This window comes from Acipenser ruthenus, chromosome 11, assembly GCF_902713425.1.
Source record: "Acipenser ruthenus chromosome 11, fAciRut3.2 maternal haplotype, whole genome shotgun sequence".
Taxonomy (NCBI): domain Eukaryota; kingdom Metazoa; phylum Chordata; class Actinopteri; order Acipenseriformes; family Acipenseridae; genus Acipenser; species Acipenser ruthenus.
This window is the reverse complement of record NC_081199.1, coordinates 4,747,392-4,760,667: the sequence shown is the minus strand read 5'-3', so window position 1 is coordinate 4,760,667 and position 13,276 is coordinate 4,747,392. Positions and strand designations below refer to the sequence as shown.

At 37.9% G+C, this 13,276-nt stretch overlaps 1 protein-coding gene and 1 non-coding gene across 3 annotated transcripts; both read right to left on the bottom strand.

The window, feature by feature from the left end:
* Positions 1–472: 472 nt before the first annotated feature.
* LOC117426367 (E3 ubiquitin-protein ligase RNF185) lies at positions 473–7,841 on the bottom strand. Of its 2 annotated transcripts, none has more exons than XM_059032997.1 (7): positions 7,667–7,841; positions 6,179–6,377; positions 5,667–5,685; positions 5,159–5,271; positions 4,816–4,870; positions 3,443–3,560; positions 473–2,974 (listed from the first exon to the last, which is right to left on the bottom strand). In XM_059032997.1, the coding sequence occupies exons 2-7, from the start codon at positions 6,334–6,336 to the stop codon at positions 2,877–2,879; spliced, it is 561 nt and encodes a 186-aa protein (XP_058888980.1). In that variant the 5' UTR covers positions 6,337–6,377; positions 7,667–7,841; the 3' UTR covers positions 473–2,876. The 2 variants fall into 2 exon arrangements, with proteins under 2 accessions (XP_058888980.1, XP_033899755.1); XM_034043864.3 differs by having other exon boundaries at positions 6,179–6,380; positions 7,667–7,840.
* Positions 7,842–8,220: 379 nt separating this feature from the next.
* On the bottom strand, positions 8,221–8,333 carry trnal-caa (transfer RNA leucine (anticodon CAA)). Its single transcript has 2 exons — positions 8,296–8,333; positions 8,221–8,266 (listed from the first exon to the last, which is right to left on the bottom strand). It is a non-coding gene; the product is annotated as a tRNA-Leu (tRNA).
* Positions 8,334–13,276: the final 4,943 nt, after the last annotated feature.

Genomic DNA, 13,276 nt, shown 5'->3' with positions numbered 1-13,276 from the left:
ACAACTGCAATGTCACCCACCAGGGATTGAACCCACAACCCTCCGGTCAAGAGTCCAGAGCCTAACCACTTCTCCACACTGCTGCTACCAAGGGTTTTTGGTAGATGTCTGTTGCATTTTAAACAGATTCAATGAAGCCCATGCCTTGCTGAGTAAATCTAAAGAATGTTTGAATTAGATTAGTCATAGCAGGTATGTTTGTAATTGGTTTTCTGCATCAGTATCAGGTTAGTTCTGAAATTTAGGTTGGAAGTGGTAAAGATGTAGTACAGAAAGGTAGGCATGGGATAGTGGAGGGGTAAGATTTTCAAGATTAAACACTTCAAGATATATAAACACATAATCACATAAACAAGGAAATGCGTCCTTATTGCAGAATATGCATAAATCAAGGATACATTTACTTAAATGAATCAATCATGTAAAGTACAGCACATTTACCCCAGTAAATTAGAGCACAGATCTCTGTAAAACCTTTTCAAAAATACATGTATTTATTAGGCCAATATTATACAGAGAACTGATGTAACAGTTCTAACATTTAGCAGTGAAGAATTACACATTTTATTGTAACTGCACACCTTTTGAGAACATCAGTATAAATAAATAACACAAGAAACAATTAAACATTTACATCTAACCTGTTAATAACCATTAATGTATAATAATTTAAAAAGGTGCATCTCTAGAATTTCACAAAATAAATGTACAGAACCATTCAAACCAGTTGGCATTTGTAAGAACCGAGCTAAAGCATAATTATTAAAGGATTAAAAAATAGTACACTTTCCCTTAAACCTAGAGGGAAAGTTTTTTTTTTTTGTTTTTTTTTTAAGGTAAAACTTAACAATTGGTTTTACTGAGCAAGACTAAAGTAAAAACATTTCACAGTGATCAAAGCATTAGCCTTTATTTGTCTACTCAACCTGCAAGTCACTAATAAGTTTAATCAATTTATGAGTGTGTGTTTGAAGGACGTCAATGACTTAAGTTAAAATATTTTGTTACTAACTTCCCATTTTAATCTAATCTCAGTTATAAAATAATTATCTTTTGTTGTGCACAAGCTCTGATGCTGATAGTCTCTCCAAAAGTCACATTACTTTAAAAAAACCCAAAAAACAAACAAGCCAGAATGTCTAAAGAACACCTACGAATAAAGAAACTCAAGATGACTTTGCATAGATCCTACTAGAAAAAAGAAAATGTTTAGCTTTCCCATGTAGTTATTCAATGTAGTTTTTCTAGTTGGCTTGCCTTTACGTGTTTGTACACAAACACCACTCAAAACTCGGAAATGCTCATTACAAAAAAAAAAAAAAAAACAACCTTGAGAAATATGAAAACGGTTCTCAAAATAAAAAAAGCAACACACTGCAGTTTACTGAAAACAATGCCAAAGATACTTAACAAGCAAAATTATGTTTTTATCTACAAAAGATCATGACCAGTTGAAAATAAAATAAGACATTGCATCAAGCTTCTGCAAAACTCTTTGCATTTTCACAATTGGTATGCTAGTAAAATTGTACAGTTAGTTCAGACAGATTAAAACAGCAAAGTCCCATAAACATGTTAAATGTTATACTAAACTCTTAGGTGTCTGTGAGTACATTATAACATTAGTGGATCTGCAAACAGTGTACTTTATTTAAACTTTATATTCTCCCATGAAAGTTTCAGCTGCAGAAAACCAAACTGCATTACACCCACCTACAGCAATGGGTAACAGAATATGAATTACGACCTCCATTACATAGCTCATCTAGCAAAATACTACAGAAAGCAGATTATTAACCATTATTTTACTGATCTTAAGTAGTAACAATCATCTCAAATATTTTTCAAACCGAGTGAGTTACTGCACTTTTAACTTACCATGAAGAATTATGTTTTTAAGAAAACATGCAAACGCATAGATAAAAACAAATGTGAAAATCCATCAGGTACACAGTTTGTTTTTAATACATTTCTGGTGGCCTATTGTTTGATTGGATTTAAAATACAGTGTTACAATGTGCGGATTTCTTTAACCTTACTGTAATTCTTCAACTATTCAAATCAGAAAACCCAGGCTCTAGTGCCACCTAGTGCCCTGCCTGTGTTTTAACATTCAGAAACTGCTAACAGGAGAGGTTTCCAGACTTTCCTTGAGATGGTTTACAGAAGTCCAAGTAGCGCTTTTAGCGATGTAGATGATCGTTAATTATGTTTAATTAAGTGTGGACACAAAAATAAGGAAAACAGCAAGTATTTTGTTATGATTTCTAAAAATCAATAGATTCTTACCATGTTAGACTTGAATTGTCACTGCAAGCATATGCTCCAAGCATAGTTCAAACTAACAGTCAGATTTCTTAAAAAGCAAGTGGTGTAAAAAAAAAAAAAAAGATATTTTTCAAAAAACACCCCTGTGAATTACATATAAATCTATATAATACTTAGTCAGGGAGCGTCTACATGATACCTGGAAAAGTTTAACAATAACCCAGTGGTAACAATGAATCAATGGATTTATTAAACTAGTTGGCTGAAAGAACAAACCCTTCTAGAGATTTTAAAATACCAATTGCAGTAAACCAAGAATAAAGAGTCAGCTATAAAAACAATCTTGCCCACGTTTAATTGTTCAAAAGCCATTGTATTTAAATCACATTTTGTTTATAGGTAAAGTATCCCATTGGAATGAAACTTCTTTGAACTGAATGAAGAAATCATTTCATTATCCAGAAGGCTCTCTTACTTCTTTTTTTCTATTCTTCCCAACCATTCCAGAAATAGATTATTTTTTTATTAATGAAAAAAAAAAAAATATATATATATATATAATTAGTTGTCTTCGTTGGGAGTCCCTTTTTGCAGTTTGCAACCAGTCCTTATGCAATAAGAAGCCAAAACATGATCAGCAGGGCGACAAACAGAAAGAGACGGGAGAGGAACTGCTCATCCATGAACTGTGGGGTTCCAGGGACAGCTTATAATGGGAAACACAAAACAGTGAAGATAAAGGCTTTAGTTAGTGATGCCAGAATACTTTGGTGAACATAAACAGAACAGAAAACTTTACTTCTACCACTTTGCATTTATGTTACTACTATTCTTCATGGCTCTACTGTTTTTCTTATCTAAAATTGTGAAAACTCCACAACAAACATCTTTGTAAAATCACCACACTCCCATTGCATATTAGTTCGATTCATCCCAGCTTTTAGTGTGAACTTAACACCGGATCTTAATTAAATACAACACACAACTTTTGTACCGGTTACTTACACTTAAGACTGACAGGAAAACCTGGAATGTGTCAAATTAGTACGCAATGGAAGTCTGTTCCTTGCATGACTGTAAAAAGTAAAGCAATGTGTTTATTTAAAGCATTGTGTGTGGAATCTAAACAGGAAACAATACCGTAGAACACTTAAAACTAACACAGAAAAAATACCTGGAGGTGGTCTCCCATCATTAATGTTAAATGCTGTGGCGAAAATACCAAACGGAAAGGCTCCAATTCCAAAGGACATCTGAAATCCCCCATCTCCAAAACCAAACCCTTGAAATCCCTGCAAGAAACAGCGAGAAACATTATTTAATGACACCAACTGGCAATGCAGTTAACTACAACATGCAGATCATAACATATAAAAGAATAACTTCATATACGCCACATATCATGTTGATCGTCCTGTTATTACATGGCAATGAAGACTTACAGTAAAACACTGGGTCTATAGACCAAAACAGATTTAAAGACTCGGTTTGATATGGCTGTTTGGGGGGCTATAGTGACAGGTGGCAAAAGGGGTGTTTTTATTGTTCTGAGATGTTTCTGCGTTATGTGTTGTGTTATTTTATTAGATAGTTGTGTATTTTAAATATTTAGAATTCTTCATTTGCTTTTATATGTCTGCTATGTCTTCCCATCTGCCATTTCTCTATGTATCTTTCTTCTTCTATTTTATTTAAGACTAATTTATACATGGTTATATTTTGTTTAATTTCTGCAAGTCGCAAGCCTGCTACATAATTAAATAACAACATGAACATTAATAACATTTTATCTGATCTCAATACTTAATGGCTCAACCTGCACATCCCATTTAAATTTGAAAATTACATATTTTATTACAGTTTTAGAAAGAAAGCAAGTTTGTCGGCAGTTCGAAAAATATATGATGCAATACAAAAAAAAGCATTGGAAGCATCGTCTCAAGAGAGGATAAAAGAAGTCTTTCTTCTGGGACCCTACGCAGCATGACTTAATAACCTCCCAAAGGACTGTTCTTTATTTAATGAATTAGCGGTATCTGTCTCTGGGAGATTTCTGGATCTTACAAGGAACCACGCAATAGTTTCATCATAGGTAGTGTGCGCTAATAAATGAATATCAATAAAAACAAGTAGATGTCCTAACGCATTAGTCACGAAGATAAACATATTGCACTGTACATCTGTGTATTCAGTATCAAAAGGTTGTAAATGACACAAGTAATACTTTAGAAATTGCACTACTACCATGATTTGACATACATTTCTTAAGTTGCACTTTCCTTTACACAGACAAACCCCTGGCAGTCACTGCAGACGGGCATAAATGGAGCTAGGTTAGATGATCCTGCAAACTGGTAAAATGTCCATATCTAACAAATAAAACACCCCACTATTGAATTAGTTATCGCAGGTTTTATCGCATGTAGAGTGGAGTGGATTCAATCAAGACATACAGCACTGCTTTATGAGCCTTGTTATTTCTCTGGCTGTTCAATCGAACTACCAGTAAAAGGAGGACAGGTCTCCGATTCACTCCTGCAGACTCACCCCTCGGTTTTCTGGTTCAGGTCTCTGTCCCTGAGGTCTAGGTGGTGTTCTCTCCCTAATTAGTGTAGGAAATCAAAAAAATTAACAAAGCATTAAAACTAAGCATTCACAGAGAAAACAAAGTTGCACACAGATAAGCCAAACTCATTTTACTTGTGACCACTGAACCCAGGCCTAGAAATAAGAACCTAGAGAAGAAGCCTACAGAGTCACCGAATGAACATTTAGGTGCCAGTTAAAACCAAAATCTATTAGTGATGAGCAGTGAGTGAGATCATTAACAGCTCTGGAAACAATCCTTGTAAAAACAGACACTCAAGATTAGGTGCCCACTTTTGCTTACCTTGGGTCCTGCTGCCCTGTACTCCCCCGGCCATATAACGGGATAACTTTCTCTCGACTGATTCCTGCTTTGCACACTGGGCAAACCTGGCGGTTTGGTCTCGTCTCTAACCACTGAGATGGAGAGAAACAGAGAAAATAAACTGAAAGGGCCACCTAAGCACTTAAAAAACTCTTACTGTAAAATGTGATGATTGGATCTGAACTCAAACCCCTGCCAATAAAACACTGCAGTACACTGTTAAAAGAGGCCTATTTGAAATGCACACCCATAGTAGTTAATTTGTATGTATGAGTGGAGCTTTCATATACAATTTTTACATAATGTATACAAATTAAGAGCAGATACCATGAAACAGCACATGGTTGAACTGCAGCTGGCTATTCCAACAGCCTAAAACCGTCCTATATTAGACGGATTAGTATGCCACTAACGGAAAAGCATTTAATCAAGTCTCGTGGGTTTAATGCAACAGAAGCTGATGAAACAAAACTTTAAACTGTCTCACCTGATGTAAACAGGGCCAGCTGTGGGTATTCCCATAGTACCACACATACGTAAAGAGGAAAGAAAAAAAAAGACACTTGCTTAATTCTCTGGTATTTTACAAACAAATGCAAATTGCATACAACAATATAATATTCATGTTTACAGTCAGATGTTTAACATTACAGCATCGGCATGTTTGTTTATCATTCAATACAATTACATGCATCCCATGTCAGCACCTGCTTGTTCCTGCCAAGAAAAGCAATACAAAATAACCTTTGAATGAGAACCTGAAACAGGACAGTGGACACCTTTGTAAGCTCTATAGCTCACAAACCTGGATTAGCACTAACCTTATACTACATAATCATGCTTGTAAACATGCTTGTTCAATAAAACTGCTTCTGGTGAACAACACGCCCTCACGTCACATTCACGCTGAAACATAGCTGCAGTTTTACTTCAGTGCGTTTTTACTATCAACACGCTGTTTAAAGATGCTGATCGATAATGACAAACAGGCAAACTTACCAAAAGAGGTGTCCACACAGACTAATGACAGCATCCTTGGCAGTGTCCAGGCAGATGTTGCACTCGAATGTGCTGTCCTGGTTGCTGCCTTCTCCAGCAGTGCCAGTAGCTCCCCCTGAACTGGTGCTCTCTGTAGAGGCTGAAGCAGCACTTGCCATCTTGGGCACCAGGCAGGAAACGATACCAGAAAGCGAGCACTCTGCTGTTTGTATTCGAAGAAACACGAGACAGCACAAGTTAACTTACATTATGTCAGGCAATACCAGCAGTCCTATGTGTTAGGACTGAGATTAGTATTAGAAGGAACTCTAATCCCCAGGATAGATATTAGGACACTACAATGCTTTTATTCAGGCACCAGCACACGCGCGCGCGCGCGCACACACACACACACACACACACACACACACACACACACACACACACACACACACACACACACACACACACACACACACACAGCAGCTTGATATTGACACAATGTGTAATGCTTATTAAAGTAATACAATTTGGAAAAATGATTTACAAAATGATAAATGCTGTCTGATGATAAATCTAAATCTGATTTCAATTCTATACTTTTGTTGGCTATAAATTATTGAAATACATTTTTTTCAATGGCTTTATGCGATCACTGAATGCAGTAGGGCACTCAAAAGCTCTGCCACTGTTGGGTTTCTATTTATATAAACCTCAATATTGATCAAACTGACAACCTACCCTTTGTGGTATATGTCTAAATGTTGGGTACTTTTTACATACATATAAGTGACAGTCTGCTTACAGTGATTACACACAGTGCAGATCTCATTTAATTAACTCATAATGCTCCCCTGTGGACAACGCAGTTCTGTATCTGGAAGAAACAGTAACTACTGTGCTGTAGTCTCTTCTATAATTTGACTTTTTGCGGACTGAAAAATTGCAGAGGTCCAATGCTTATGATGCAGAAAACTCAAGATCGCATACAGTAAAACTAAGTATTACGGTTTATTTTAAAATACAGCAAGTTAACAGACATGTTCAGGGTAATGACTGTCACATTCAAATGCACACATTCTAAAAGTCAATTCAAACGCACACTCCATCATTAATACACTTTACCCTTTTTGACATATACATACATTCCACAAACACAGCTGTAATATATATATATATATATATATATATATATATATATATATATATATATATAAGCGGTACATACCAACAACAGAAATCCATTCTCGTTAAGGGATAATCACATTCTACAGTTAGAATTGTATCATAAACAGGCCTATCCATTATGACCGTGACTAAAACTCGTGACTGGCACTAATTAAATAAAATAATGTAACGCTGTTTCTGTGTTTCTGTGCATTTTTTCAATGAAAACTAAAACGAGCAATTCGAACTTGATGTACACGTAAGCGCACAGTTCAGAGAACAGACTGTCGCGTGGAAATGTCCAGCTCCACTACAATATCTTGTTTTTAACAAATCTCTCACCTTTTTAGATCATTGGTGAAGCCTTCGGTGTTTTGTGGTCAGAATTTTTACAGAAACTCCTTCTCCAAATACTCCACTCTTCTCTTTCTTCGCAAAGAAACGCAGCTTATACGCGTTCGCCTGATTACTACAACACCCGGAAACTAACACAGTGGGAACACCGGAAATAGAAGACGTCCATAGCAACCTGACGTACTTACAGTACCAACATATTGCATCTTGTTTCATCAAATACATTCTCTGACCCCCCCCCCCCCAATAAGTAAATAAATAAAATAAAAACACCTATTGACTCATATAACATCATTTCTGCAATGCTTCTTTGCTTCCCTACTAGAGTACAATCTACATTTTAAATAATAATACTTTGCTTGTCGTCGTACCGCTTGCCATCATTTAGCATTTAAATATATTATTTGAGAAACAGCCTACCGCAGTTTCACAGTTTCTTTGCGCTAAAGTTATGTTTTCAGTTGCAAATATATAATTTTAATATTTACCTATGTTTTTAATTATACAAAATAATAGAAGCAAAATAAAGACAAAAAAAATCATGTCAGAAGTGGGATTCGAACCCACGCCTCCAGACGGAGACCAGAATACCCGTGGTTCAGGTAAGGAATCTATTCCTTGAGTCTGGCGCCTTAGACCACTCGGCCACCCTGACACTGCTACGTAAGAGCGAGTATGTGATATTAGAAGAAATTATCTATTTATATACATGTTTTATTGACTATTTTCTCCGAACCACTGTACATTTTTATCTTATTATTGGTTCATCTTTAATATGTGCAGTTTCCTGTTATGCAGCCCGGCCCTGTAACATGCATATTCTGAATTCTAATTAATTACACTAACTGGCCAACAGGGGGCCCTCCTGTCCTGATTCCAAAACTACAAATCTAGCTGCTTGTCTGATAACCGATTTAAAATTGTATCTGGTGTCTGTAACTATATGTATTATATATAATATAACAGTTACAGTATTTTATTGGTTTGTGGGTTTTTTTGTATGCGGTATATGATAGGTCAAACAAGACTTCAGAACATACACACTGTATTTGCAGTTAAACTGGGGAGTCAGGTCATTAGTTAAATAATGCAGTAAAACCTACACACCTGAAATTTGAATGCGGTCATATTACTTTGATCCAATACCTTGGGGACATTGATATCTGGACAACTATGTGATTGCTCAGTGGAGCCTTCAAATAGTTACCCAAGGAAACCACGCTGAAGAGGCGTTTCTGAACTCAAGGATCTTGCAAGAGATCGGCTCGGTTGAAGTTGACGATCATTTTTTTTATATATAATTTAAGCTTTCTATAGTCCCCATTCATAAATTCCTTCACATACTGTACCTCATACATATTTCCCTGAAAATGAATGCCAGAGACCCAGCTGAAACAGGGTTGTGTCCCATCAATACTATGCCTGGAGGCTTCAATCGTAATAGCAGCTGACGGGTTCAATAAACTTGTCTTTAGTTTGATCTGCTGAGCAAAGATGAGTCATCACATACTTATCATAGCTGTCCAATTCCTAGTCAAGAGGTACGCGGCCCGCTTTAAAATATTTGAGCAACCCTCAGAAAATATGTCAGTCTCTATTTTTTAGAAAACTACAAAAAATAAATGTACTTGTCAGATTGTTGGTATGGAAATAAACAGCTTGTGGTGTTTCTCACGTGGCGTGTGTGGTGTGATCCGCTGCCGGTACAGACTCGTACCGCCCAAAACACTTTACATTTGCTTTTAAACATAATATAATAACTGCAGCATCAAAATACATTGTGAATAAATGAAAACTAAGGGGTTACACGTGACTCTTTACACATGGTAAAGAATATGAAATGCCCAGTATATGGGGAAAGCAAGTTAAACTGTTACATTTAGCAGTGTGGGGCAGTAAAGTTGGAACAGCAGTCCTCTGTCTCATCAATAGAAAAGATCCCCTTTACAGAAACCATTAGAGGACTGACTGTGTGACTGTGCAAACAGTGTGCGATGCCAACAACAGCGATCTCATTTCAGTTATTATTTCTAGTTCATGGCTGGCAGCTGGCTGATAGGGGACGGCAGGCACCCTTTGCAGTGGTGGTTTAAGATTACTGCACGTTATCACTGGACCTTTCTAGCCTTGCCGAGCAGGGTTAACTATGTCATCAGCTGTGCTCAGACACTGAGGCGGGCTCAGCTGTATGCCCCAGTAGGGCCGGCTGCAGGACGGGCAGCTCTGAGAATGTCCTGCTTAGGACTTGCTGTCACAGTACTTGCTGGAGGATAATTTACATGACCAGAAGAATTAAAGAGAGTAACCAGATGTATTTATCAAGTAATTCATGCAGTTAAGGGGGTATTTAACTGCATGAAAACTACAGCCGTACTGTATTACTTTTCATTATGCTGACCTGCTCGGAGGGCAAGGTAAGGATAGCTGTCTTGGGAAAGGGGTGTTTCTGGAGCCCCATTCCTTTTAAAGCCTTGGATTCAAATTAACATGCTGCTGTGCCTTTAGATTCTTCCATGTAGTCGCTGTTCTTTCTTTTAAGTGCTAACACTAGCCCCCCCCCCCCCCCCCAGTGTTGTCGGTTGCTGAGTGGCTGTCACCCAAGGACAGCGCTGCTTTGTTCGCTGCCACTCCTATCAGTAATAGCAGAAAAAATGAATGTATGGCCTTAATAGCCTAGCCTGCAATACCTCAGTTACGGCTTAGTGTTCGAAACAATGCTGCATTTCAGGAACATCCAGACGGGTCAATACAGCCTCTGTGTCTAAGGGTGTGCCCCCTGTCACCTGCCTTGTGAAGTCACTGAGATCCTCATGCAATCCTGTGATGACTTATACAGGTGACCACACACATGTACATGCATTGCAGGATTTCATCATTTCATCATTCCCCCCCCCCCCCCCCCCCAAGACAAGTAAACTAGAAAATGACATTTTATATATAATGTACAATATACTGAGAATTAAAACTCCACTGTCCCGTGCAGTTTTTTAAAATAAAATGTCTGCTGGTTTTCATTTCAACTGAGCTCTCAGTTACTTCACTAGACCCTTAATTGAACTGATAATTTGCCTAATTATACCGTTTTAATAGTGTTCAGCTCTTACAGTTGCTGATCAGGGTCTGTGAAACCACTCGTATAAGATTAGTGCTGATCAGGGTCTGTGAAACCACTCGTATAAGATTAGTGCTGATCAGGGTCTGTGAAACCACTCATATAAGACACATTTACACAGTTTGCATAGTATTTCTCTTTTCTACTACTTAGCTATGGCATGCAGACAGAATGTGTCTCTACCTTATCTATTGCTCACAAAGCCGTAACAAATCTCTTTAGCGAATCTTTATCTGGCTAGAGATTTCACTTTTTTGTTTGTAGAACACATGGATTGGAGGGCATGGGAAACTGAAGGTCGCATAAAAAGCGGTTAGCTTCAAATTACAAATGAAATCCACTAAGCGGAGGCGGGTGAAAGAGAGGTTAGAAACGGCACAAACACCAGTTCTTAAGAAATGTTTGGAATAAGTCTTAGTGTCAATATGTTTTGTGAATCGTTGGCTGCTTTGGTTGCATCTTGTATACTTTGCTATAGAGAATTGTTTAGTTCCTTGTAGTTGACACTGGTTTGTATAATAACATATATATCTGCTGGTTTAAAAAAAGTCTTGCCATGAATTATAAATAGCCGGGCAAGCTGCCATGTTAAGTCAGGCCTAGATTAAATATCTGAGAATTTACTAGCAAGCTGTGACACAGTTCTGAGTGCAGCATATGTATTTACACTGGAAACACACTGCATGTGGCAGCATACTTATCTTTTCTAATATTTAACTATGGCGAAGAGACTAAATGTGGCAGGACATTATCTATTGCTCACAAAACCATAACAAATCTCTTTATCTGGCGAGAGATTTCACTTTTTTGTTTGGGAGACTGAAGGTTGTGTGGTTCCAGTGTAGAACTCATTTTGTAAACAAGACAGCAAGAACGGACAGTCTTATCTTAACAAGATTCCAGATGTTCTGCACCAGCTGGTCCTAACTGGGTTTATACTGCACGAACCAGAGCGTCATGTTTCCTTTCTATAATGCGCCATAAAGTATACAGTGCAACACACTTGTTTTCCGTTATTCCAGATAATGTAAGGGAGATTTTTCTTACAATATCCCTCTATTTTGGGTTGTCACTGTACCAACACTGGACAGAAGGGGCTCTTGTAGAATGCCTCTCGCCTGCTGCTCCCTGTTATCAGTTGTGCTTTCAAGATCGGGGGAGGCTGTTTCATTACAATATTTACAATATTTACTGTTACAGATAGAAAGAGCCAGTCAGTATTTCTTCAGCTGACCGGTAAAAATATGTAGACTTGTTATTTGCAGGTTGGTAGGTTGACAAATGCATGAGGCTCTATAGTAACATTTACACAGAGATTTATTGAAGTCGGAAGTCATAATGCAGTGAGTTGACAGAAACAGAAAACCATGAACTGCTTGCTGTATTTTATGTTTTAGAATTGCTGGTGACGTTCTCAGGTGTTGTAACCAGATTGGAATTCACAAAAGAGAATTCACAAATAAGAATGCCATGTGTGTTTTATAAGCAGATACACAAGGTCTGACTGACTTAGGGGTTGGTTTGATCAAGCTTTTATTACAGCATTTTCTGCTGTCAGTACTCTAAACCCCACAGATTAAAAAATAAATTGTGTAATTACAGTTGAGAAATCTTTGGCCTCAAACAGCAAAACATATTTGTACTAACTTGTACAACAAGCCAGCTGATATATCATATCTTTCTTACTTGCCTTTTATCATACAATACAGAAACCTTGGTCGCTTTTCAACGTTTCTTTCCCTCTCACAGGCCATGGTATTGTAACAAAAGGCTGGCGCTGGGACTTTGTGTGTGCATCTGTGCTTGAACTGTATCGCTTTGCAGAACTAAGTTAACTGGCTGCAGACACTGCTCCCCTATACTGGACTATTGATGCAACCTTGCACCAGCGCTGACCCAGCGCTGCGATCATTATGTGCACGTGACAGGAGCCAGGGCGAATGGCGCTCTCTCTCTCTCTCTCTCTCTCTCTCTCTCTCTCTCTCTCTCTCTCTCTCTCTCTCTCTCTCTCTCTCTCTCTCTCTCTCTCTCCCCATTAGATCATTCCTATAAAATCTCAGGTAAACTCACCTGGGCGTTGCCGTCGCAATCCCATTTGGATTTCTCCCCTCACCTCCCCAGCTTCCACCTTAACGCAGGCAGTCCCCTTGTCATGGTCCACTCTGGTGATCCTGGCATCGTCGGATCAGTTCGTCTTTCAGAGGGCGGTGGCTTTCTTCCCCCTTAACAGGCGGGACCAGCGGCAAATAGTACATTGAGATAAGGAGGTCCCCCCAGGACTGAATGTGTTAAACAAACCAACTCCTGGTTATAAAGTGTGTTTGTCATGCATGTGATATTATGTCAAAGACATTCACAAAAACATTTCTTGAAAAAGAAATATATAGACTTATTTGACTTTGAACGACATTACCTGAGTGCTCAAGGTGTTGTTGCCTTTTAAAAATTAAAATAAAACCATTTAGCATTTTTTAGATTTCATTCTA